Source organism: Solenopsis invicta, chromosome 4, assembly GCF_016802725.1.
Source record: "Solenopsis invicta isolate M01_SB chromosome 4, UNIL_Sinv_3.0, whole genome shotgun sequence".
Lineage (NCBI taxonomy): Eukaryota > Metazoa > Arthropoda > Insecta > Hymenoptera > Formicidae > Solenopsis > Solenopsis invicta.
Genome location: NC_052667.1, coordinates 2753326 through 2780838, shown reverse-complemented (window position 1 = coordinate 2780838; position 27513 = coordinate 2753326). Strand labels below are relative to the sequence as shown.

Genomic DNA, 27513 nt, shown 5'->3' with positions numbered 1-27513 from the left:
GGAAAGTGTGCGGAATCTATCCCGACGATTCCTCGATCGATCACTGAACGATACAGTTACTTATTGGATCGAGTACGTCATCAGGCACAATGAAAATTCTCTGCGTTCACCCATGATGAATATGACCTGGTGGCAATTGTCTCTCGTCGATGTGATTGGGTTTCTCCTATTTTGCGCCGCACTCATTATCGCCGTAATAGTGTTCATTGTGCAATTCATGTTTAAATTGATGCACAAACATATTAATACATTATATTCAAAAAAGCTCAAAACAAATTAATCATTAATTAAAAATAAATGTGTTGCACATTTTGCTTTCTATTTATATCTCTGCACAGAAATTTATCGAAGAAAACGTAATTATATGCCCTTTTTTAAAAGTATTATTGAGGGATATAATAAAGGAGATTCGCATTTTTATCGATGCATAAATCGCACTTCGATATTTTCTAACAAATATTTATTAAACGTAATATAATTTTTCGATAGAATCCTTTGTAGCTTAATCTTACGCGCAGAAAAGCATACATCGTTTATACGACGTTCCCCGTTATGTACAGACACATTTATATTATTTTTATTACACCGTACAAATAAATATATTTGCACCCATTAAAATCTAAGAGTTCATGCAGAGTTTTTTTATTGTTTCCTGGTAAAAACTGCTTTCATAATGTCATTTTTTTTTAATTTTCCATTTACGAAGAGTAAAAAAATTTTACTTATAAAATTTGCAACATTTTATGATTTATGAAGAAACATCTTAAACTCCTTCAGATTTTATAAATTTTCGAAAATTATAGAATAAGAAATTCTATATCATGAAAATTCTAAATAATAATACTCGAAAGCGAAGCGTAAAGTATAATTTTAGTCTATATTTAGTATCGGCAACGATTATTTGTAACGCGCAATCGTTTGGCGACGATTACTGTCTGGCTCTTTCTCGCGACTTAGCATGAAATCAATTAAACGCCACCAATTATTCTTTGCAGCATTATCGCTAAATCGAGTATTATGTCAACGCATCTTGTTGCGCTCCCTCTTTCTACCATTCGTGAGTATTAAAAAAAATATACAACGGTGTGAATGTATACCGTTGCTGTTTACCTTTACACTGGTGGCAAATACTCGTTACCTGCTGGTAAGTTACTCTTTCTATAATCATAGCCGCTGTCGCTAACGTCTATCTTGGGCTCGGATGGATACATAGTTTGTTTCACCCAGTCGATGTCAATTGGTGTGAATGTCGCCACCTAAGACAATCATCAAGGGATTCGTAAGAAGCATGTGAGATTGATTGAAGTACAATCTTGGTAACGCGCAAAAAATAGATAAATCAAGAATTAAATATGCTAAATATTATATTTAATGTTAATTTAGTAAAAGTTAATATTTTTTAATTTAATACAAATTTAATATTTGAGAGAAAGTAACGAATTATTTTTATACTCTTGCTGTTGCGATAAAATTATAATTCTTAACGTAATTTTTGGAAACAAAACAGCAAAATATCTAATCATTATAGAAATTATTTTAATTTAAAATGTGCTATCAAAAACCATAGTTACCTATCAAAAACCATAGTTACAAAATTAGTTTTGTACCTGATTCGTGGGTAAGCATCCGGTGTCCTGGCTATAAATTCCAGCGATATGGTAGGCTCCATTGCCGTCGTAACAAGCCAACGGGGAACCGATGTCAGCCTGGCACATATTGTTTTCTTCATGCGCTTTGCCGCAGATTATATTTTGAGCGACATTGATTTGGGAGTCCGCGTTCAAAACGCGATTTTGACAGACGTCGCGTGTCAAAAGATCCACGTCGACCATGTGCATAATAGCGCCAGCGTAATGAGCTAAAATCATACATTTGCATTTTTATATATTTATTCAATCCTATTAATCAAACATTCTTACTATAGTTTATGAAACATCATAGAAACTGCACTATTCAATGTACAATAAAAACAACTTGATATACATTTTCAAGTAAGAAGTGATATCTTAATCAAATCTGTATGAAAATTAGATCTAAAAAATGTCAATGAATTTACAATTTATTATTTTAATATTTTTCTTGAACAATCGTTTATTGATAATTGTTCAGCGACTGGTTCACTGATCTTACTCCTTTTTGAATAATAGATTATTGATATAATACCTTGCAATATCGATTTGCCCCATCCCGTCACGATGCATTGCGAGGTTTCTTGCACTTGATAGTTGTCGGGCAGACAAAGTGTGTTAATATGTAAATTAAATTGTGCGGGATGTTGCAGGAGCAGCATAGCGGAATCGTTGCTGGGCAATCCCTCCACGTATCCAGGATGATACTTGATCGTTTGTACGTTGATGATTTGGAAAGGCAGCGGCTCCTCCTGTTGACGTTCGTAGCCCAATTTCCATTCCCCAAGTTTTATCGACAGTTCACTCGCCGGGAATCTGAGGGAATTAAAATGTCTTTGATTGTTTGATTAATAGAAAGATTGAATCTAAAAAGTAAACCGGCTCAATGCAAATAAGAAAATAAGATTTCCTTCAAGGAAAACAAATGTTTCTCGATTTTGTCTTTAAATTAGTTCTATATCTGTATTTCTACACACATCTAGAATTTTATTTATAATTCTTTATGTAATTAATTTACAGATAAATTTGCAGAAAACACTTAAAAAATTAAAATATAATACATGCAGATATTAAAATCGATGCGCGAGATAAAGACATGAAAAAAGTTACAATAAAAATTATTTATCTCAAGTTTCATAAATTGATAAATCGTCTAATGTATGTATGTACCATATACGTTTCCCTCAGTTTACAATTGAGGATTGCACAACAGTAAATTATTTAAAATAGAAATTACCTATTTACGCAACTGGCAGCTGTTAGAACTATGTCTGGTGATATTAATACGCCGGAGCACAAAATTTTACGCTCCTCTGACCACAAGACCATTGCTTGCCACGGAATCTCTCCAAATGCGGCGTCGGTCACTCTGAAGCCGGGCGGGCGTTGTCCCTTTCAATGAAAAAAAATAAAATTTTATGAAAAATACAAATAAACAAAATTTCCATATTATAGTAGATTTTTTTGTATTACATATTTACGGATTACGTGTTTGATATTCTGTTACAATTTGAAATACCTACTAAAAATAGTTTATATATAATTAAAAATAGATATAATAATATCTATCGAGATACTTACAAAATTTCTCACTCCACACGGATTGTTGGGCAATTCCAATTCCGGTAGGAGTGGTGAAACAGGAATAGGGTCCTGGTCGTGCTTGATAAACGGTCCAGGGCTGCTGACCGGGGGTGTTATCGAGACCGGGGGTGTTATCGGAACCGGGGTCGAGATCGGAAGCACGCGTTGCGGGATCAGATCGGAATCGTCCGGCACCAGGGGCACGACATTCGTGGGTTGCACAAGCTCGTGAACCGGTGGCTGCGTGACGGGTGGCCTGGAGATCGTCTTAATAGGCGGCTGCGTGACCGGCCTCTGCGGCGGTCGCACTTTCGCGATGTTCAGGAACGTCGGGAAGCCCTGCTCGTCGAAGCCGCCGCTGTAGTTAGCCGGTAAATTGCCCGTCGGCCATGGGTCCACGTAGTTCGGGTCGCGGCAACACTTACCAGGCGCCCCGGTCTTCGGAATTTTGCAGCTCTATGAAACGAACGACTCGTAATTACGGGATTTTATTTTATTTTATTATTATTTTTTTTCAGTCGCGACATTTTATCTTTACTTGATTAATTTCTATCGACAGATAAGACCATCACAAACTGTGGATGATCTAAAACACATGCAATTTTAATATCAAACAAGCACTTTTAATATAAAAAAAATTTCTGTTTAACAAATTGTCTGGCTAAAGTCTTCTATTTAAAGTGTCTGTTGTGCTGCTTACGCTTAAAGGAGCACGTCGTAAGAGCTGCGCACTGGTAAGCGCAACTGGTTGCGTGCTAATCACTCCTTCTAATGTGCAGTACTGCTCTTCTACGCAGAGTAGAGCGGCCGCACATCCCATGTAAACGGTGAATTGGAAGACTGAGGGATTAGGATTACCAGGGTGCGATTTTAACGGGAAGATTGAATCGTCGGCGCTAGTAGCTCCTGCAATATGCCAATTGTAAATTTTAGATACAGCAAAACCATTCTTTCCAATATCCTCTTCTCATTTCATAATTTTTGAAAGAAAACCCATCTATAAAATCTGAAGAAGTTTATAACGTATTTTTTGAGTAATTTTCACACATTTTAAATATATGAAACACTCTTGAAAAAGTATTATGAGAATTTTTTTCACCAGAGACGTAATAAACCAATTTCTTCTAATTTACTTATTTTAATAGAGAATAAAGAATCATGGAAAAAGAAGAAATATCGAAGAAGAAACCAACGTGACGTCACATACCAGTTTGGTACTGCTCCTGTTGGTTCGTATCGGATGGTATCACATTGTAATCGATCGGCACCTCTTCGGTCGGTCTTATGTCGTCGTGAGGTCGACTAACAGGCTCTTTCTCATATCCAATGCTCGATGGGGATTGCAAGGCGGCGTTGTATTCTAACGGAGGCTTCAGCACCGTCACGTCCGCCTGATTATTTTCCCCGTACGGAACGTACTTCTCGTCGTTTTCCAGGGTAGGTTCCGGGTACTGATTGTCCTTCAGCACCGTATTAAAGATCTGATCGTTACTGTACGGCGAATTATTCAATCGCACGGTACAGCATACCTCGTGGCTGAGCTTGCACTCTTGTACCTGCGCGCGAATATTAGAAAATTATCAAGTCCAAATTGCAAGCTGTTACGCAGCTGGAATATTTGTCTTAAATTTAACATAAAAAAAGTCGCATATTTCAAATAATCTATTTAATTTTTCATGTTAATTTAAAACAAAATAAATATATTAGAAAGTAACACGATTATTGTGTAAAAAAATTAACACAAAAAATGACACAAAAATTAACACTTTAATGCAATTTGAAAACAAATTGTGGATACATATTTTTTCAGTAAAATTAACATTTATAATGTATTGACATACAATTTATTCATTTATCGTATAGAATTAACGTTTCAAAATTACATTATTTTTATATTATTTGTTCATTTATTCATAAATTACATTATTTTAACACTAAAAAATGTTGAATAACAAGAAATAACAGAAAAAGATCTGTCTTACCTGTCCTGGTCGAATAAAGCCTTGTTTCAAAGGATCCACATATCCGTTGACGCACAGACTTTTGGTTACACAAACTTTATCTTCACCGCTGCAGCTGATGGTAAAACCATCCACAGCGCTAGGATAGGGTTGCAACGTTTGATCAGGCTGGTATGCGTAATTAAATTGCTTCTGTGAGTCTGACGGAGCATGCGTTTCGTATCCTTTGAACGTATCTGCAATACGTATCACGTTATTGACGATACTATAAGCTGCTTTTCTTATTAAGCAACGTAACGTGGAGTCTTACTTTGTTGCGATTGATCCCAATTAAATTGCGTTTGTTCGATTTGTTCCGAGGCGATGTTATCTTTGTAAGTAGGGTAGACGTTGTTTTGAGCTTGAGAAACACGATTGTCACCGTACCAAACGGGCTTGTCATCTGAAATGTGACTAATTAATCGTGTGACCGACTTCTTTGAAACATTGACTCATTTTTCATTCAACAATTTGATTACGAAATCTAATACTTGCAAATATAAACGCATATAAAAGATCCTCAAATTTCTTATGGAAAATTAATAATTAAAAATTGCAAAATAATATGAAATCTATTTTTATATCCTGGTGAACAAAATGCTTATAATATTTTTAAAATTTATAAAAATTTCTGAAATAATATTTTAAACTTTAGAAATTTTCTTCTGAAATTATAGAATAACAAATGGAAATTTTTAGAATTCATACATATAATAAAATTTAAAAAAAAGATGTAAGCTTTTCTCAGCTCTAACAGTATTGCAATTTATTTAAAAATATGTGAATAAAGTAAGGCCAACAACAATCAAATTAAAGCTGTTGTAAAGTGTCAATATAACTCACTTATTATGACAATAAAATTTAATAATGGTATCGGTCGATATACTGTTAGTAAATTTTGTTGTCATAGATGAATAAATTATTTGACACTTTACAGAATCCTTAATTTTGCTTCGTTGGCTTTATCTTCTTTACATTGTTTCGCACAATATGAGCTTATTAACATTAATTAGAGTTTAAACAAAATTTTAAAAAATTTTCTAAAACGTAATAAAATTGTGAAATTCTGACAAATTATATGAACAATTAAAAAAAATTGTCATCACCGCTATCACTAGGTTACGCTTTTGATAAATTGAAGAAAAACATAAAATATGCATCAAATCCCCTATCTGTATATTTACGTGTCTGCAATTGAGGTGGCAATTGTCCATAGGGAAGTCCACGTGCGTGCGTAGTTAACGCTACTATAACTAGTAGCATTCCTAGCAGTAGCCTCATCGTGAAAATCTAGAAAAACAAAAAAAAATCAACATTAAACGATTGTTTCAGGTGATTCGATTTCGTTCAGACGGCATACGAGTAAATTAAGCGTAGGTGTCCTTAATATCAATTTGACGTCTCGCGTGACGTCGACGAAGAAAGAAAAGAGAGTAAAAAAAAGAAAGATTTTTTCGAGACCTCTCGTGGTGCGGCAATCGCAACTGGTTCTTTACATATCACATATAAAAACGCGCTGTAAAAGTTGTGCAAAAACTTTTCCCTTCCTCGACGCGCAGACGACGACGGTGAATTATTTTAAGACCGGAGAAGAATGATCGTTGCCGCGAGGGCATTATATTATAATTTTATTACACTCCCGCTTTAGCCCGTTTCAACAAGCACTGACCTGAATGCGGGGAATGGAACAATCGGATCGTTAGAACGGCACCAGGATGCTCCGGAGCTTCTAGACGGCGGTGGATTGCAGGCTGTACAAGTTGCGTGCAGCTTCTGCAGACAACAACGTGGGAACAAGGCTTCTCGTAGGAGTAATTCATTCGCGGCGCATCCGCGATCATCGGTGACACACCGGTGAGATATAAATTTATGCGGGGACAGATGAAGAAGCACCGGCCTAAGAAGTGCGCGCAATTTTCTTCCCTTTCCTTTTACCCTTTTGCGCAGTTGTACATTTTTAATGATCGATACCAGTGAAAGAAGGCTCTCGGGCCTGATGAACTCTTATGCACAGAATTAATTTAAGTCATTTAAATGTCATGGCTTCCTGTTCGTTTAATATTTCAGATTTTTAATGGGAACTCCGTTGAAGCTCTCCAGTTAGAAGTTAATGACCGAGTCGCGAGAACTCGGCGTTTCGCGGCGTCTGAATTTACAACCTAATGTAATTCTAATGTAATCTAAATATCGCCAATACGCGTTCTCGGTATCTCGCAATACGCGCAGACCCGCCACGAACGAATATTCAATTGTATAATCGTGTATACAAACATCGCGAGATGATTATTCCGGTTCGTCATAAAATCCACGACCGAGTGACGAGATACGATTTTCTATACACCTTGTATGTTATATCTAATATTGCGAAAGAGAGCGCGCGTGGGACGAGCAGATATCAATAGCGAGGCGTATAAATAGGAACATTTTCGTATTCGTATCGCCTGGATTTTCTAACGGATGAAATAATCGCGTTCAAGGATCCACGCGCATTCTTTTTGTCGTTCACTTATTTATATGAAAATTATGCGTTATGGCCCGAACCGCGTATGGAGTATCGATCCTTATTTACATGTTCGTCGAGTGTAGGTGCTAACACATCCTCCTGTCAATGATGTCATCCCGCTGGATTAGGTCAGGTCAGGGTCACGGCGCGAACGACAAACGTGAGATGTTATTGGAGATCTAACAATCCAGTTTCCATCCTCATCCATATGTTAAATGTCAAAGAACCCTGCATTAATTATATGGAAAACTGTATGGGAAATTCCCAGTGAAATGAGATGGTTTTCACATGACGTAGCTCATGATCTGACAAACAAAAGATGTCATAGACGTCAGATTCAATAATAGACAGCTCTTGAACTATAGTGTATCAAATGAATAAAACTTGTGCTCTGTAGTGTACAACTGGCAAAGTTCTGAGTTCAGTTCGATATTACAATAATTTAATTCTGATGAGAGAAAGAGAAAGAGACGGGAAGAAAACTTTTTGTTAAGAATTTTTTCAGAATTTTTCTGTATAACTTTATAACTTATTAGAAAATTGCTCAGATTTTTTTTATACGAACTGGAACACTTTTTAGAAATATTAAGAAAGTCTACATTTTTTTTAGAATTCTTTATATACGACCATATGATAAATTTTGAAATATCTTGATTTTTAAAATTTTTAAGATTTCTTATTCTGTTTTTAATTAAGTCTGATACAGTCTGAAGAAGTTTAAAGTATTTCTAAATATTATAAGATTAGAAATCTTAGAAATCTAAGAATATTTTAAAATTCACATATACATATAAAAGGTTCTATGAAAAAAATTTAGTATTTCTAAAAAATCTTCCAATTTGTATAAAAATTCCAAGAAGAATCTCCAGGAAATTAAATTTCTCAATTTCAACGTTAATTCTAAAATGCTTGAAAAAAAGCCATCTAAAATTTTTGATTAAAACGAATGTCTCAATCGTAGAAGATAACTACTACTACCGTGACAAGTAATCTGCGAAGCAAATGAGAAATATTGAACGATGTGGACAAGGTTGATTGATATGCATCCTGCCGCGTATTACGCGAATACATTTATCCTGCCGCGATCAAATTTCATGAGTCACTCTCGCGTGTGTCTTATCGCAAAAAAGAAGACCGCCGTGGAATTCGGAACCCACGAGAAAAAGAGAGAGAAAGAGAGATGACGCGATGAACTCATTACGGATTTCCCCCAGTCTCGTATGTTTCCGATGATCTAAGGATTTGCTTTGCAATTCAGCGCGCGAACGGGTTATGCGTGAGAGTGACGCGCGCGCTAAATTACACGCTGTTCGCGCCTAACATTATACCGTAAAAAATTCAATACGACACGCTCGTCAAATATGTTAAGTTTATGCGATGACTCTTCGTGTGTGTCTTTTTTTCGAGATAACATCCGGATAACGTGCTTATTACGATCGTAAAAGACATGCTCTTTCGTAGGAAACGGAATTGGGGGAGAATCACTTGAGTGAAATCAAATACCTCTGATCATCGATTATAGTAATTAATTAAAAAATGTTTAAATTGATTTCTATTCCTTTTCACTTTTTACTAAACAAGTGAGCTTTTCGACTCCCACTAAAAAATGAGCTGTAAAATTACAACACAACGAATGTAAAACATAGAAAAAGATTTATTTCTATTTAACAGTCGTCGAGAAATTACGTGGTTTGATATTAATCATCTTTTCCTACAGAAGTCCTAACACTAGCAATATTGAATCATTGCTACTTAGTATTAAAAATACTAACAACAGTACTTTTAATACTAAAAATAAATATTGACAAATGGCCAATTTAATTTCCAGTATTATATTTTTGTAAGAATTAATAATATGTTAAAATAATTTCTTTTATTATTGTACATAATATAAAAACAGCTAAACTAAAATTTTAAGAAATGTAAAAATCATTAATAAACAATTAAAGTTAAAACAAAAATTATAGGCTATTAAGAACAGAATTCAAAGGTAATAAAAGATGGATTTATGCGCTGGCTCATAAATCCATATTTAAAAATTATTATAATTTATCGTAATTAAAAATAACGACAAAATTGATTTACTAATAAAATATAAAATATGTTGCATAGAAAGGATTTCTATTAAAATTAAGTTTTGTAAAAGCCAAAGATAACTCATAGGCTAGAAAGACCTTCTGCAAATTTTCTACGTCTTGTGCATTTCGAAAATGCTTGATACTTAGATTTTGTAACGTTTTCTGTTTTTTTAGAAAAATCAAACGGTCCTGACGCTTATAATTCTTTTTTCTTTCGGGCTGTCGCCCGACGTCTCGCAACGGGAGTCCTTGCTTTTCACTTTCAAGCTTAAGGTACCGCTTCCCGGCTGTTAAGACGACGGTAAAAATAATAACACCGATCGTGAAGGATTAACGGCACCTCGTCCTGCGGGCCGGAGAAAGTGCGTGGTAATAGCCGCAAACGCCGAAAATTCACGACACAAGTTCGATATCCATGATAAGCGACACCGCGCCGCGCCGTGCCGCGCACGGTGGACACCGGTGTGGCAGGGAATGGACCGCACGCGGTCCAGTGGTCCAGTGGTCCAGACCAATCAAATATTATTTTGCAAATGTATCCTCGGCCGAGCACTTTCACGCGCGCGCACGCGCGCGCGTATACATTAGTGCTACTACTTTCTCCTTCATTGAATTACGGAGATTACCCGAATATCGCACAAATCAGACTTGTCGAATTTCGCGTATAATCCGCTGGCCGTCCTAATGATCTCGGGTATGGAGCCGAATTGAAATTAAGATCCGGGTACGATCTCTCTCGTTTAGCACACAGAAACCGTTTGAAAATTCTTCTTCCTTTTTCTTTCTTTTTCTTCCCTCTCCCTCTCTCATTCTTTCTCACTTTCGCTCTCTTTTCCTTTCTCTTTCTCTCTCTCCGTCTATTGCGACGCGAAAGCGCATAAATAATCCGCTGATTTTGAAGCATTTCATCGAGCGTTTTTGTAATGTGGGTGTAATATGCATACAGCGTAAATACTTAAATATTCACGTCCTCATTAATAACGCCAATCGCCAAATAGCTGCCAAGTAGAAACTTACTTTCGATTTGTCAATCAATAAGTACTTTCACCGATACCGGCATCTCGCTATACATAATTAAAACGGCCACATAATTAACACACCGAATGTCGATTCGGTATCAATATATATACACACACACACACACACATACACATGTATGTATATGTAATATATTTTTTGTGATTACACGTGGCGTTATTTCAAAAAAAGCGAGGCTTATTCTGTAGAGTAGTAAAAATATAAAGCACATATGTTCAAATAAGCATGTGTGATAAAAAGATGAATTTATTTTATATTAAAATAATTACTTCGTGTAGAAATTTCTTTCTATTTATAATATGTTCAATTAACAGAAATATTTTATTCATTTACTTAGAATTTACGTTTTAAATCTATATTTTTATGTTGTTTGTCCCAGTTTCCCAATTAGATTTTACATACTTATAATTTGTCACAATCAATGTTTGGCATATTAATAAAGATTTTTCAATAGCCAAAATTAAACCGAAACTACTTCTAGGTTCATTAATCTCCAAAATTTTCCCAATTTTTATTGTGATATTTATAGTTCTTTTTCTGAGTATCTACATTTATATTCTGGAAAATCCAAAAAGATTAATACGTTCTTAATGGCATTTATAATCGAGTCTCGCCAGGTAGAAGCTCTCTCGACGATAAGGTAACTTCGAAAATACGATATTTAAGAGCTTTCTTGTGTCAAGCGGTTTGATCTATCGAGTGAAATGTCAGCGTGATGCGCCTGATATTTTGACCGCCTAGCGCCTCATCAATCAAATTCGAATAAAGGGACGCCTCTCCTTTTCTCGTAGCGACTAATAAATGAGCGTCTAATGAAGCTATAGTCTGCCCCCTCATTGCGTCATATTTTTTTGCCTCAGAGCGCAATATTTCGGAACGGTGAGAAAAAGTAATCGTTCGGTCACACTCGTCTATGGTACTATGCGTGCTGGACGCATGATGTTTTTCTGGGTCATCCGAATTTCAGGCCGTGGGTGCGACCTCGCAAAAAAAAGAAACGGAAAAAAATGATCCCGCGGCACTCATCGATCTAACTTTCCAAAACGCTTGTCTGATAAGCGCGATAGCCGTTCGGTAACGGCGTTGTCCGTCAATCTCATATCGCGGTCTCTCCCGCAGATGAAATCCGGCGACAAACAAGAGATGAGACGATACGAGCAATTGAAAATTATGCGAAGCACATAAAAACAGATAAAATACCGTCTTCTTATTGTTCTTCCAGTTTTCTCTTTTTTTTTCATTTTTTTACAGGAATGTTTAAACGATCGATGCAGTTCTTTATGTTCTCATTCAGGCGATCGTACTGCGCCAGTGGCGCAACCGTCATAATTCTCCTTGTTTAAGATATTATAAAATCGGCATTTTTATGTCGAGATAAAAAAAAGCCAAGGTTGAAAAAAAAAACAGGCTTTAATCCTCGACTTAATTTTAATCGATTGTAGATTCATAATTTTTTTGCGTAAAATCATAATTTTATTATAATCGTTTCTATGATCGTTTTAAAATAATTCTTTTTTATAATTTTTTTTTAATAAAATTAATTTTTTTAATCTTGATACCTTTTCAGCGTTGAACGACGCCAAGATATATAATAGAGAAATTTTGTGTTAAATTTAACATAATACTACATGTCTCAAATAATTCGTTCAAATTTTCGTATTAATGTAATGATAAATATGTTAAAAAATAACACAAATATTATATTAAAAAAATAAACATAAAAATGTAACATTTTGACACAATTTAAAAATAAATTAAAAGTATGGTTTTTTCAATAAAGTTAATAAGTTATTTATAACATATTTTCATAGATATTCATTTATCTTAGAATTTCCAAAACTCCATTATTTTTATGCGATATCCCACTAATAAATTGTGTTGTTTAATATTAAAATATGCTAATATCATTTTAACACGCACATTATTCAAATAACGCAATTGTATTATGCTCAGTTAAAATTCCAGTTAAATAGCTTAATCCTCGGGTATTTCAAAAATTCGACCTAAAAAAATTTCAACATACCTAAACGTAAAATTTGCAATTCCTCCACCAATGAGAGCGAACGCGGTGATAATGATCGAAAGACGACGTCGCGGAACCCGCGGGAGAGAAATTAAAAGTCGGGCGGTCGTCACTTCCCGGAAACTCGGACGTTCTCCTCTCACGCCGGAGAATTTGACCTCCTATTACTCTCGCCCGGTATGCATTTTACTTTTGGGAAAGTTCCTCGGCCGAGCGCCCGCTTGTGGGAGCCGCGCGGCCGTTTCGGAGCCCGCTGGAAAGGAGCAAGGTCGCTAAATAATAAAGCGTCTCTCTGATGTCATCCGCGCGTGAATTATGAAATCCGTCTTTGCCTGCCGTGTCGGCGATTATCAGGATCGAGATTATTGTTCCCGCGCATCCCGTTGCGGACGATCGTATAAAAGATGCTCCTCCTCTCGTGGATGCTGAAGGGAAGGAGAGGAGGAGAACAAATAAGAACCGTGTTTCAACATCGGAATCCTAACGTTTATGGAATTATTCACTGTCGAAAATCACAAAGTCCAACACTGTGAAATTCGTAATACCGAATTGTACACAGTAGAGAACATTTTGTATGTATTATGTTAAAACCGGTCCTCGTTAAAATTGTTGCGTTAAATTTTTAATATCCAAGTGTTAATTTAACATTATGTTGTTTAAACATCTTGCGTTAAATCAATATTTAACATTTCTTAGCGTTAAAGTAACACAATCTATGAATGAATGAACAAATAACGTAAAAATAATATAGTTTTAAAACATAAAGTCTAAGATAAATGAATAAAATGTACATATCAACACATTATAAGTGTTAATTTTATTGAAGAACTGTTTCTACATTTTATTTCCAAATTTTATTGAAGAGTTACATGTTTTAAATTAATTTTTTATATATGTTATTTTTTAACATATTAATCTTGTGTTAAATTAACATAAAAATTTAAATGGATCGCTCGGGACATGAAATAAATTTTAAATTTAACACAAATTTTTCAACTATGTATTTAATTTTTGTTTAATTATTCCTACGTTGTCATTGCTCCTACTCTATATGTCATTGGTGTTGTAGGAGAAGACGAAATAAAAGAAGAAATTATGCAAATGATTTTATAATTAATCTTAACGTTAACTACGTATATTAATATGTTATTAAATTAAATAAAAAATTTATATAAGACTGCTACGAAAATATTACGCAATAATTTCATGGCTTGCCACAATAATTGAAGACTTCATCGAGAACGACAAAAATGTTTCGATAGACGCATGTAAATTTATTGATAAAATTGCAACCATTTTGGTTAATTATGTGACTCAGTCTTGCAATTCATGAATAAAGTTGTCGATTCTATATATCTTCTAGAAGAGGAACGTGTCAATCTGGTGTAACTCAAAAAAAAAAGAAAAAAAAAGAATTAAGGCAAGAGGGTGGGCGTGCCTTAATCGAGTCGTCGTCGCCTCTAGCTTTTCACTCGATAAACCGATCGACCTCATAATTAAGTTAACTTTCGCCGGTTATTTGCATTCCACGATTCGACGGCGGGCCAATCTCCCGTCAGGCCCGATCCACCCGCGAAACGTAAAACGAGAAAGCAATCAAGGATGGTCGTCCCTTCCCGCACATGTCCGCGTCCGCATCACTCTCTCTCTCTCTCTCTCTCTCTCTCTCTCTCTCTCTTGCTCTCTCTCCAGCTCAATTATATCTCCGCATGGCATCAGCGCGATCCCCGGGAATATACACCGGCCTTACGAAATATCGAACGCATCCGCGACACTGGATGATGCCTCGGCGCCGGGGCTTGCCAGGATTACATAAACAAGATTCGGGGAGTTCAAAGGTCCGGATTCTTTCGGCGGCGCGACGGACGTCGCGTTACTTTCGCGCGTCTCTTTTGGGACACCCTACGAAAGCCTGCCTTACCGCTTAATTCCACTTAGGACCGTCGAACTCGCTGACAGATGTAACGGCAACGAAACTGCTTCGATAATTGCGTTTGACTTTGCGAGGTCGAGCTTAACTCCTGATCGACTGTTGCTGTAACGACGGTTTGATGTACCGACAATACGTGTCCTTTATGTTTATTTCTATCATTGTAGATTAACTTTGATCCTAATTTAATTTACTTTTTATCTGAATCGATCATTTGAAAAACAACACGGGTCAAGTTTTGTTGAAATTGAGATTTTGAAAAAAAAAAATTATGTATCTGCTTTACCCAATTCTGAATTCTTTGGGCTTAGCAAAAGCTTAATAACTCAAATTCAAAAAAAATCGAATTACGTTTTTCGAATGACCGATTCAGACGAAAAGTAAGTTAAACCGGGATTGAAGTTAATAGAAATGGATACTACAGATAGAAAAAGATAAAGAATAAGTCAAACCGCGATCAAAGTCAATCTACATCTGTAGAAATGGACACCAGCTGGAACGAGCGTCACATCTTTTTTTAACTAACCGTGCGAGAGAGCAGAGTCAGGCGGATATCGGGCCGTTCTCGGATCCGCATGTGTAAAGTCCGCCGATTTTAAATGACCGCGCCGCTACTGCTCCGTTAGCAAGTAGAATAAACCGAGCAGTCAAAGAAACCGGCCAGTCTCATTTTTACCCGACACTTTCACGCGTTACCAATGTCTCCTTTCGCGCGCGAGGATGATGATGTAACTCGAGATCCCGCTCTAGATCGCGATAATAGATCGATTTAATTATTATATCTCTTCGCAGCCTTTTTCAGCTCTCCTCTAAATAAAATAGGGAGAAAATCGTTGTGTTTCCAGATACGTCCTTTCCTTTCGTCTCGGTCGAATCTGCTTGAAAAAAACTGTAATCAATCCGACCTTAGACTCGCCATCGGTGACATTTGAATATGAATATTTGAATATATCCTCGGTCGGTTTTCGCCATAACTCGTATTTTCACGCATTTAACCTTCTGCGTGACATGGACTCTATTCATAATCTTGAGACGCGCGATTGCGCCATCATAAGCGAGATGGGGGACCAGCGGGCAAAGGTAATGCGTAGATTCGAGAGCAGAGAACGACTCGCGAGTCGTAAAATGTCCGCGCGAATATTATACGAGGATGTTTTCGTCTTGCAAGAGAAATCGGTAATTATATTTACTAACGAAATATCAAGTCGCCATTGACCCCTTTCAGGCCACGGATGCCGCTTGGCAACTCATGGGAGACTTGCGGTATTTAATATTTCGTTAATGACGCTGTCGGTTAGGACACATTGTACTTCCTTACCACTGCTATAAAAATTTGTGAAAAGACAAGCTCCGTGAGAAAACATTTAAATTGCACGTCACGTAAGATTCAGTTTTGCAGTGTAAGGAAAATTGTAGGCCTGTCGAGAGTAAATCCAGCTAATAAAAGTGTTAAAATGCTCTTTTCTGTTCTGGAGAGTTGAATCGTAGTTTTTTTTTTTAATCTCTTCTGTTCTGAAGAATTAAATGTGATTTTATTAATCCGGATGTACATCGATTCATAAGGCATCGATGAATGAGATAAGGATAAGTATATTTAACATTTTCTTAATGATAATGTTAATTAAAACCTACTCTGCTTCTTCGCCATTGTTATGAAAATTTGCAAAAAGACAAGCTTAATTTTTGAGAAAAAAAAAGTGTAAATCGTATGTAATAATTCACAGTTTACAGTATAATAAAAATTATAGATTTACCAAGTGACTAAATAATAAAATTATTATGCCTTTTCCTTCTGTTCCAGTTAAATCACAGTTTTATTAATTCGGATATGCGATTCGCACGGAGTCGAATAAGATAAGAATAAGTATTTAATACTTTGTTAAAGGTGTTACCGGTTAGGACACTGTATTTCCGTACCACTTTCACAAATTTACGAAAAGATAAACTTCTTGAGAAAAAATGTAGATTGCATCTAATAATTCAGTTTATAGCGCAATAAAAATTATAGATTTACCGAGTAACGCATCTATCGGGACTTAAAATCTCTTCCTCTGGTAGTTTTATTAATCCGGATGTCTGATTCATTCGATATCCGTAAATAAGATAAAACTAAGTATTTAATTATGACACTAGTTGAAACATACTGTATTTCCTTACAACTGCTATAAAAATGTAAATTTAGTTTATAATGTAACACACACTTTAGTGCTTTAGCTAACGAGCTATAGATCTATCGAATCTATAATCGTTAGCTATAGCTAACTAAACTGTTTTTAAAAAAATATCTTCTGCTGTTTTGACGGAATCCCAGTTTTATTAATCCGGATATACAACGATTCGTACAGCATCGACGAGCAAGTTAAAATGGAATTGAATGGTCGCGGCTCGAAAAATAAAATGGAATACATACAAACTGCATTAAAATTGTTAAAAGAAACTAATTATACTTGTGCTTATTGAATCTTTTCTGAATATACATGTCTATATACGAATATATAAGCGCGGCTAATTGCATCTATAAAAAAACGCTTGTTCGGGCTCGAGAGCAGAAAAAAAATTCGTATGGTAGCTGACACAAGAATAACGCCTTGAAATTGATTTCACTAATTGCAAAACGCGCATGGTAATAGCTGATTAATTGTGCGCATTGCGCGAAAAAGAGAAGGCAACGTGGGGACCAAAACGTGGGGCTTCACGGACTCCCTCTCACCTCCTCCCACCCCCGTTCTTTTTGTGAGAGATTTACACAGATTTGTTTACGTATCTGTTTCTTACGACGAACAACACACCATTAATTATCCTCAGGGCGCCTATCAGAGGAAATTACGACGGCCTTCAGAAGCCATTGCCACCGGCGCGGCGCGGCGCGGTGCGCGGCGTCGAGCAACGACACCGGAGATATTAATGCGTGGAGAGACGAGCGAGGTCGAGTTCCCGTCATTCGAGCATCCTCCGATCGCTCAACCTCGACATTTTGACTTTTCGTCCTCCCTCCCCCCCCCCTTCCCCGCTCCTTTCAGGTGACTTCCGGAACGCCCGTTCGGATTGCAAAACGTTAAAAGCATAAACAGCCAAATACGTAACTCGCGAACCGTGGCCTTTCCCCGTATATACGTGGAAGAAGAGCGTGCATCACAGCAGCCGCGACACGTTCGCGCTGAGGAATGCGAAGAGTTTTATGATATGTATGTACAATACGCAATCGATTATTTCGCGTTGCCATAACGGGGCGCCCACGCGCGCGCCGCGCCGCGCCAGTAGATCTTCGATCGGGAAGGCGAGCCGCGAAGAAGCTGCGGGTTGAATTTTTTGGTGAAAAGAGAATGCCGTCCCGCGGCTAAAGCGGTGACATACTCGATGAAACGACTCGATCATTATGTCACGTCGTATAACTGTTATGCATTCCCGAACAGTCGAATTTACGAGAACGAGGAATTAAATTAAATGCGCGTTGCATCATATTTGAATTAATATTATCAATCCATGAATTAGTAAATAGTTGCCGGCATATAAAAAAATAAACGTCTTCCCGCTATGTGATCTTTCCGTGCGTTCTGCAGATCTTGATACGAATAGGCGTGGTTGTCCCACGTGGTTGAGAAAATCATGTTGACAATTAAATTTTCATGAACGCGAAAAACTATTGTAACTCTGATTTAGATCATCTGCATTTCTAATCGAAAGACAGGAGATTGTTCTGGTATACCAGTTCTCCTGAATTATATTATTTTATCTCGTTTATCTGCTTAATATATCACATGAATAAAGAAGAGTTGTAGATATATTCGGCACGAAACAGTGCATTTTTGCATAAGAATTAACACTAATTATGCGAAAACAATCAACGATAGAGCGCGATACGAGGTAGAGAATTATTATCTTCTGTTCGATGCCGTAAGAAATGTGAATTAATGTTACGAAATCTTCGGCGAGGAAACGTAGACTTCTTTTCTTCATTTGCAGCTGCGATCTCTTAAAAATAAACTTCGGAACGATTTTAAGTCGCGTAATTACGTCGTCACGGCGCGCTCTCGCAGGGTATTTAATTAAGTTCAAATTACGGTTGCCACATAATTTTGCAGAGGTTACTTCCACGCTGCTGTAACTTAACTACCTACGCAAGGCCGTGTCGTGTGGCTCTTGTTCTTTTTTTCTTCTTCTTTTTGCGATCTTATCCCGAGAGATTATCCGAGAGATTACCGGTTATTTTTACCTGCGTGTCCTTTTTTTATCCCGTAAAATTGACACGTGAGGCGGGAGGGAGGGAAAACCTGATGTAATTTCGTGAATCATTATTGCGACCGTTTAACGGGTCGAAAGTCGACAGCTGTCGTGACGCGACGTCACGTTTTCATCCGTACATGAATGTTCGGTAAACGATTTTACGTCCGCGAAGAGACGCGTGTATTCCCCTCGTGGAATTCGAGGGCGCCGAAACTTACTCTCGGCGAAAGTCTTCGAGGCAATTCCGAATTATAAATGCGGCATTGGAAAACCAGATAGATCGCGGCTGATTTAATCGAATATCCAAATCGATCTTCGTGCCAGACTCGATCTCGGTCCGCTCTATGCAAAATCTGCCTAATTTGGTTTGCATTTATGTCATCCGCTCGTGACTGCTCGGATCTAACAAAAAATGATCGCGCACTGAGAAAAAAAGTTGTCAACTAGACCAAATTTTTCTTGAAGTTGTCAACTTGATTAAATTTCCTCTAAGTTAAATATACGAATATTTGAACTAAAGAAATTTATAATCAGGTTTTGAAAAAAATTTGATATAAAGTGCGGATTCTTTTTCTTATAGAAGCTTATCGTTTCTTTCCTCTTCTTTTCTTAGATACAATTAAACTGGAACGAATTCGGGGCCCGAAGATACATGACGTCCGTCCCGATATTTCAGTCATATTTCACGAAATGTCGTATGCGTGTTTTACAAATTCTTGAAGAGAGAAGACGAGCCTTTGAGAGCGTACGTAGAGCCACATAAATAGCGCTTTCCCAAGTATATGATTCTCATGAATATTTCAGATGTATCGGAACGATTTTTCGACGAGAACGACGTGTATATGTATTCGCGTTTGCGAGGACACTTCGGAATCGGTCTCATCAAGCGAGATTACCTAATCCCACTTGCGTATCCAGTCTACAACTCCGGCCAGTCTACGAACTCATAGTGAAAAGGGAAAAAATGGTCAATTAAGAGAAGATGATGATACGGTACAAAAAAAAGCCCGACACGGATGATTCAAGTCTGTGGGACGAAGTTCCGAGCAGAGTCAAGGCTCCAAAAGAGGATCATCTTATTGGTCGCTGTCCCAGGTTCGCCTCATTTGACTGTATTCTTCTCGAAATACTTTTGTAAATTACGAGGAAGGTCTACGATAGGCACAGTCGTCCCCAGGTTTTACGTATTAGAATTTTTACACGTGTAAAATTAGCATTTTGAAACAATTCTCTGACGGACGGAAGCGCGCGGAAGGTGGTCAGACCCTTGAAATGGGTCTCGGATGACGCGAGACTCTCTTTCTTACGTTCTCTCCCATAAATCTGGCACGCATATTTTGCGTCCACGTTAAGTTATTCGTGCTGCGAAAGAGACAGACAAAAGGCAACTAGACAATCTCCTCTGCTGTAAACAGCAACGGGAAGATGAATCGTGACGCGGTTTGAAAAATGCGAAAATTTATCGTGACTCACTCGATTCCTGTGACAGATCGTCTACACGGAAAGAATGGGTTTTACCAAAGTATCTAAACTGGAAAAAAATAATTTGAGATTTCCAAATAGATATATTTTTTTTAACACTAGAACGAAACAACGCGCGCCTCTTTTACAAATTCAATAAAAATTAAATTAAATTTATATTAATTAAACAACTATATAATTATTTAATAAGATAATTACATTAATTAACCATTTGTACAATTATTATATTTATATTAATTAAACAATTAATATATAAATATAATAATAAGCTTCAAATTAAATAACAATTTTAAAATAAGATCATTTCCTTGATTTAAAAAAACATTCCCTAAATAAATTTAAAAAGAAATTATTTTAACTAACTAATATTTGTTTAAATTAAAGAAAATGATTCGATCAAAAGAAACATTTTTCACTTGTGTAAAAATTTTGCTGGATGCAGATCTAAAAATAATTTTGTCAAAAATCATTAAAATGATTTTATAGTAATTTTATAATCAAACTGGCTGCTGGAATGTCGAAACTTTTTGCAGCATCGCTAATCTTGCCTGAACGTCCTTCGCAATTATTTTGATGAGTCAAAATTAATTTCACAACTGTATCTATAGCTAATGTCTTAGATACATCAGCTACTGTTCTTCCCGTGTAATCGTCCTCAGTCGGCCTTCAATGTTAAAGAACGTCTTCCGGCGACTCGGACGCGTTCGAAGTTGAGGGTCGTAAAATTGTTCTTACCAATCGACCAAAATTAGAATGGCCAAAAGGGAATCGCGATTCTCTTCCTCGATATACCCATCGGATTTCGTGTGCACACGGAAGGAGCGGAACCCGTTTTTTCCCGGGGTATTTTTAGGCACGCCGCTCACATACGCGCTCCCTCGTACAGCGGCCATTAATTTTTATTGATGAAACGCATTAATCTCGGCACTCTTTTTTTTTACCCGCTGCCGAGAGCATACACTGTTATTGCATGTTGCGGTCGAGAAAATATTATTGATTAATTGGAGAGTCGTCGGCGATGTGGGCCGTATTTAATTGTAATTTATCTCGAGAAAAGAACTCTCGTCTTCCGTCTTTCGAAAACGTCGCGCGGGCAGTTGGAGAAAGGATGCAGCGGACTTTACTTAACGTTTAAATCTCTAACGCCCTACATTTCGACATTAATTTTTCAAGCAGGCCCGATACCGACGGCGGACGGACGGCTTTTCGCCAACTTAAATACATAAACACTTTAACTGAAGAAATTTAATCAAATAGAAGTAAATTTGTTCAAGTCAGCAACTTCCTTTTTCCTAAGTGTAATTAACTTGGCAAAATACGACGATTAAAATGAGATTTCTGCTAACGACAAGCTGAATTTGACTTGAAACTTGTTAAGCAACTGCTTTCGGTTACCCAAGAAAATTGTATTTAAGTTTCAATCAAATTCTTCCTGCGCTAATAAAATAACATCATCCCTTCTATCCCTTATTATTATTATTATTATTATTATTAGCTATCACTTGTAAAAGTAAAACCGATAGTTAATAATCTCGCAAATTGATTAAATAGACGTCGAAGAAGTGCACCCGCTGCAGTAGACGTATTTTGTAACTCTTAATGACAGTTAGGGATTATCGTTACGTGTCGTTGCGCAGCTTTTCTACTATGTATAATATGTGCGCAACAACGCTGTAACGATACCGAATTGTCGTTATGAAGTTAGAGAATAGACCTACTGGTTGAAGATTTCGGAGCACGATTCGATACAATCTCGACAGACCTCGCTGCACCGCGAAGATCTCTGCTCTTCACTCGCGGACAATTGACGCGCGCAGGTGCGTCCAGGTGAGTGTTTTATTCGATATCTGCAGCATCCGGTGTCGAGCTTGTCGAAACGTTTACCGGTTTCGGTACTCGGGCGCTCTTCTTCGAGTACCCTCGCGAGATGACTGCGTGCAGCCGCAACCGGCGCGCGGTGACAGCGGCGCGACAAGTACGCGATTTACTCGCCTCGTATTCTCGCGCGCTCGAACAAATAAAAACCAAGTGCATGGTACTTACTTAATGTGTATCCTCCCGCGGAGAGTATATACGTGTGTAACGCGCGTGTCGCTTAAAAGAAAGTCAATATAACTGGCGTTGGTTTCGTATCCCTTCTTCTCTTATACCATCCTCCGGATCTCCGGCTGGTACCCCCCTACCATTTTGGTAGGCGCGGATCGCCGCTGTCCTTCGATATCCTATGCCGGTCAACACGTCGCATTGATTCCTCTCGGTCCATCCGAGATGCCTCACCAATTTTGTTCCCGCGATCGCGAACGAGACGGACGCGTTGTCCACATGGAGGGAATTTTCTTCTAGAATTTACCCTCTTCTTAGTAATGAGACAAGGTGTGGAGTTCGAAGAATTTTCTTACAATTTTAGCAAAATTTAAAAATTATTTGTTATTAGAGAATAATTCAATGGAAATTTACTAAAAGTATACTAACGTTCTACGACGTCCACGACTGTTATAATTTTGAAGATAAATCCCAAGAGAAAATTCTCTCTGTACATGAGTTATCAGATAATGACTGTTCAACTGACAAATAGAACGTCTCATTCTAAAAATTAAATAAAAAAAGGAAAATTATTAAAACTATTTTTAAAATATAAAAATTATTAAAGTTATCATTGAACTACAATCGCGACGGTTTTCTTTTTTTTTAATGTTTCAAACGTTGCCAGAGCTCGAAATTATAATGGTGATGACGAGGATAATGATGATATAATAATAATAATAATTTAGATAAATCTCACTTCTAAACATTAACACCAATGCGTAAAAGCTTGTTAACTATGCGAATTCTTGGATCATACTTCATCAAGAAACGCTTTCTTTTCTCATCAATCCACATGACAATTATGCGTACAAGGTGTAAATATATATTGTAACTTTGCGTACATTCCTTTATATGTAAAATTTTAAGTTCAAAATGACATCAATATGGTTCTTTTGAAATAGATCAGAAATTACTGATCGATTCGACAATGACTTAATCTCTGCAAAAAATTCTGAAATTTATGCAGAAAAATTCTATTAAAAAATAATTATGTATAAAGAATTCTAAGAAAAGTTTTTGTAAAAAGTATTTTAACTCTTTGTAAAATTTTGTTGTAATAAAGATGCACAATAACCGATAATCCCGATAATAACATAAAAAAATGAAAATAATTACGGCATTTATCTACTTGCGCGTCAAACACGGTGAATGAATCAACTGATTCATGCAAATTTATCTATGACGAGTCCAGGAGTGATAAGCCAGTTTTATAGATCGCTAGATCTTACGTTACGCAATTAAAAATACTAGGAATTATATGCAAATTGCAAAATATTATGCGATAAAATCTTGAATCCACTCGAAACAATCTATAATTCGCGCTAGTTCTCAGGACGGAATTCTGTTTCATTCGCTGTAGATATGCGTGTGTATATTATATATGTGTGTGCATATTTTTGATTCTTCAAATAGTTTTTTCACATAATACGCAATACATAAAAGTAGAAATAGAATTCTGTTTTATGATGGCATAATCTCTGTGTCCATATATACACATAAAAAAAAATTACTAAGAAATAATTTAAAAAATAACTTTTGCATTATTTTTCTTTATAAAAAGTATAAAATTACAGTATGTGCAACCTCTTTCAAATATGTATCTCTCGAACTTTCATAACTGAAAATTATGATTTCTTATGCATGCTCCGTGGTGATTGTCTTGATAAAGATTCTCTCAAAGGTGGCTTGCTATTTCCTCAAATATTTCACTTCTTATTATAAAAATAATGCAAAAATTATCCTTTTAATCATTTTTCAATTTTTCTTATTATTTTTTTCTACATATACAAAAATAATACATTTATTTATATATGATTGCACTGAGAAAAAAAATTGTCAACTTGATTAAATTTTGCAACTCGATTAAATTTTTTCAGTTCAAGCTTAACTTAAATACATAAACTATTTAAATTTCAATTTAAGCATTTATATATTTAACTTAAATACATAAATACTTGAATTGAAGAAATTCAATCAAGTTAAAAAACTAGGTCAACTTAACAACTTTTTTCTCAGTATACATATATATATATTAAATATTTGATTGTATATAAACTTTCTTTTTAGCATTAAGACCTAACTTTTCGTTCAACTTCGGCTGGGGTACAGTCGCCCTGTCGAAAGAATGTAAGTATATAAAAGAAAGTGCGGAGGTGATTATCTAATAAATTCCGCGGAGTATATAGGATTATTTATGCGCGAGAAGTCAGATAAATTTCGGCGCGTCCATCGAGAGATTTTTGAACTCGCAAGGGCCAAAGTAAGTCGACAAGATATATGCCGATCACGATAATAACATTATCGTCGTGAAAATCACGATTTCGCAAGTTGTATCGTCGTAAATGCCACGTGTTAGGGACCCGAAAAAGACGGGGGAACGACGGCGACGGGCTTCACGGCCACGGCTGGATGATTTGGGTGTTCCCACACCCGGAATGAGTTGGCGTTGTAAAAGAAAAAAGAAAGAGAAAGAAGAAAAAAGGTATAAAACCGAATCTAAATATGTACACGTAGGCGGACGCCGGATCCGCCTTGTGCCATCGTCAGAATTTCCTTGCATGGAATTCGGTTAACGCGTCAATTAACAATTGGCCATGCATCACTCACCACCCTGGCGCGTTCCGTCGAGGATTAGCACATCGCGCTTTTAAGAAATAGGTATTAAAAATTGCTCGTACCCCGTACCCTTTTAAGACACAATGCATTCGTGTTTCCAAAGTGATGGATCTTTGAAATTATTGCACGCACATACCAACGGAAACGTTCCAATTATAGCACAGGTAGTCGTAACGATCTCAGGAAGGCCTTTTCAAATTTTTTATGAATTGGTATAATCTGTTAAAAATAAACTCAAAAAGAATTCCTTTCATTACAAATTTATTTCAAAATTTGGGAATTCAAAGAAAAGTATTCTTTTTGAATTTTATTTATTATTTAGAATTTTTTAAGCAACATAAAAAATTAATTATCAAGAAATGTTGTTTGAAAATTTAAGAGAAAAAAATGAATGGTCACATTTTAAAATATTTTTCAGTGATGAGATACTAAAAATCAAGAGCATTATATCAAAAGGAGTTGAGGATTTAAATTATATTGGTGACGCATAAAATGGCTTGCGCAAAAAGTCAGAGAATCGCATCCTGGAAGAAATCAAAAGATGATGAGAGAGACAAATTTTAATATTTCGAGAAATATCAGCTTCTCACATATTTGTAATAATTTTACGACGCAGTATCGTATTATTAAAAAAAAAGTCTTCGTTCTGTAAGTGGAACTAAGAATTAACTGTAATTTTCATTGTATTAATTTTATTTTAAGACCTAATTAAGCAAAATACGAGGAACAGAAAATGTACTTTTCTGTATCTTTCATACTATTACTTAATATTTTCTTTTTATATCAAAATTTATAATTTTTCTCTTTTTATGTCAAACGCATTTTTAACATGTGCATTTAGTTGACTATAAGAAATGATTTAAAATAAATTGAAAAGCTATGCAAACACAAAATTTCTTATAAGTAGGATAAACATTTCTTTCACCTAAAAATGTTATATATATACATACATATATGTATATATATATATATAGTATTTTTAAAATTATGTAACACATTCAATGTTATTTAAAAAAGAAAATGAATAATGAAATCATAAAGGATAAATCAAGTCACTTTAATCATCCTATAATAAACACGTCATAAACAAGAAATATATAATAATGTAATGAGATATACATATAATAATGTATGGTAAGATATATACAAAACTCGCAGAATGGCAAATTAAATCGTGACGATTGTTACATAATTCATTTTACATCAGACTTAGTCCTTTGTCCGTGAGAAAAGACAGAAATATGCTATCAAATATCACAAGATACTTTAAAGATCCTAAATTTAACTAACTAAAGATTAATTACATATTACACATATACTATAGTATAATATGCATTATGTAAATTTTAACTACACTGAAAAACTTTCTCCACATCCACATGTCCCTTTAATATTTGGATTATTGAATATGAATTCGGAGCTTAACTTGTTCTCGGTATAATCCATTTCTGTTCCAAGTAGGGACAGTTGCGCCTTCCGATCGATGAATATACGAACACCGTCCTGAATCACCTCTTCATCAAGCTTGGATTTCTCTTTTGCATAGTCCAAAGTATAGCTCAATCCATTGCATCCCCTTTGCCGTACTCCAACTTTAAGACCAATCTGTAAATCGAACATACGCGTTAAATTCTAATATTTTTGCTTCAAAAATTCACATAAATCCTATGCATCCATAATTTTTAAAAGTTGTTTTTCAATTTGTAATTACGTAATTCAGATATTATATATATACTTACATATTCGCTCTTGTCTTTCAAAATCTCCTTAATCTTCTTAACAGCATTGGGTGTCTAAAATGTAAAACGTTTCCACACATCATCAGTATTTACATGAAAATGTATTTTTGGAAGTGTTAAGGTTATAATTCATTGGCATGTCGCAATGTTGCGAAATAGTGAGGCACAACTGCGCAATAAGAAAGAATTAAATGCGTCGCAAAATCAAATTGCAATTAAATGTAACGGTGATCGCCGAACAAATTCGTAAACATTCATTTTGCATTAATTTTTTCCGAATTTATTCGTCTTTGTTTCATACGCGCGAATGCGTTACAATGCGAATACGGGATAAATCGAACGAGCAATTGCTCTCGTAACAAAGAAAAAAATGCGGTAATTCTAGACTAATTGATAATATGCTAACCAGAGTAAGCGCGGCACGAGTTGAAAGAATTTTCCTGCCTTTCACAGCTCGTATCGTGGCGGCCGCCACCGTGGTGGACGCCATCTTAAATGATGAGCAAAGACGCGGGCTCGTCATCAGCTGATCAATATCACGTGATGTCACAACTGTCACGTGCGAGTTAAAGGTCACATTATA

General features: G+C 36.1%; 2 protein-coding genes across 3 annotated transcripts; both read right to left on the bottom strand.

The window, feature by feature from the left end:
* Positions 1-441: 441 nt before the first annotated feature.
* On the bottom strand, positions 442-23079 carry LOC105195679 (inactive serine protease scarface). Of its 2 annotated transcripts, XM_011161194.3 has the most exons (13): positions 22963-23079; positions 22534-22829; positions 6882-6985; positions 6397-6502; positions 5484-5615; positions 5195-5409; positions 4420-4768; positions 3913-4118; positions 3210-3668; positions 2866-3020; positions 2164-2444; positions 1608-1858; positions 442-1256 (listed from the first exon to the last, which is right to left on the bottom strand). In XM_011161194.3, exons 4-13 carry the CDS (start codon positions 6491-6493, stop codon positions 1113-1115), a joined length of 2289 nt encoding a protein of 762 aa, XP_011159496.1. In that variant the 5' UTR covers positions 6494-6502; positions 6882-6985; positions 22534-22829; positions 22963-23079; the 3' UTR covers positions 442-1112. The 2 variants fall into 2 exon arrangements, with proteins under 2 accessions (XP_011159496.1, XP_011159497.1); XM_011161195.3 differs by lacking the exon at positions 6882-6985.
* A 3148-nt stretch (positions 23080-26227) lies between these two features.
* LOC105195680 (iron-sulfur cluster assembly 1 homolog, mitochondrial) lies at positions 26228-27489 on the bottom strand. The gene is made up of 3 exons (XM_011161196.3): positions 27337-27489; positions 26931-26984; positions 26228-26796 (listed from the first exon to the last, which is right to left on the bottom strand). Exons 1-3 carry the CDS (start codon positions 27451-27453, stop codon positions 26542-26544), a joined length of 426 nt encoding a protein of 141 aa, XP_011159498.2. The 5' UTR covers positions 27454-27489; the 3' UTR covers positions 26228-26541.
* Between the last annotated feature and the right edge of the window lie 24 nt (positions 27490-27513).

Coding starts and splice junctions, on each gene's coding strand:
- LOC105195679 (XM_011161194.3), bottom strand. CDS start 6,493: ATGAGGCTACTGCTAGGAATGCTACTAGTTATAGTAGCGTTAACTACG. Junction 5,410..5,483: donor TTGGGATCAATCGCAACAAA/GTAAGACTCCAC, acceptor TACGTATTGCAG/ATACGTTCAAAGGATACGAA. Junction 1,257..1,607: donor GATGCTTACCCACGAATCAG/GTACAAAACTAA, acceptor TGATTGTCTTAG/GTGGCGACATTCACACCAAT.
- LOC105195680 (XM_011161196.3), bottom strand. CDS start 27,453: ATGACGAGCCCGCGTCTTTGCTCATCATTTAAGATGGCGTCCACCACG. Junction 26,985..27,336: donor CTCGTGCCGCGCTTACTCTG/GTTAGCATATTA, acceptor TTTACATTTTAG/ACACCCAATGCTGTTAAGAA. Junction 26,797..26,930: donor TGAAAGACAAGAGCGAATAT/GTAAGTATATAT, acceptor TTCGATTTACAG/ATTGGTCTTAAAGTTGGAGT.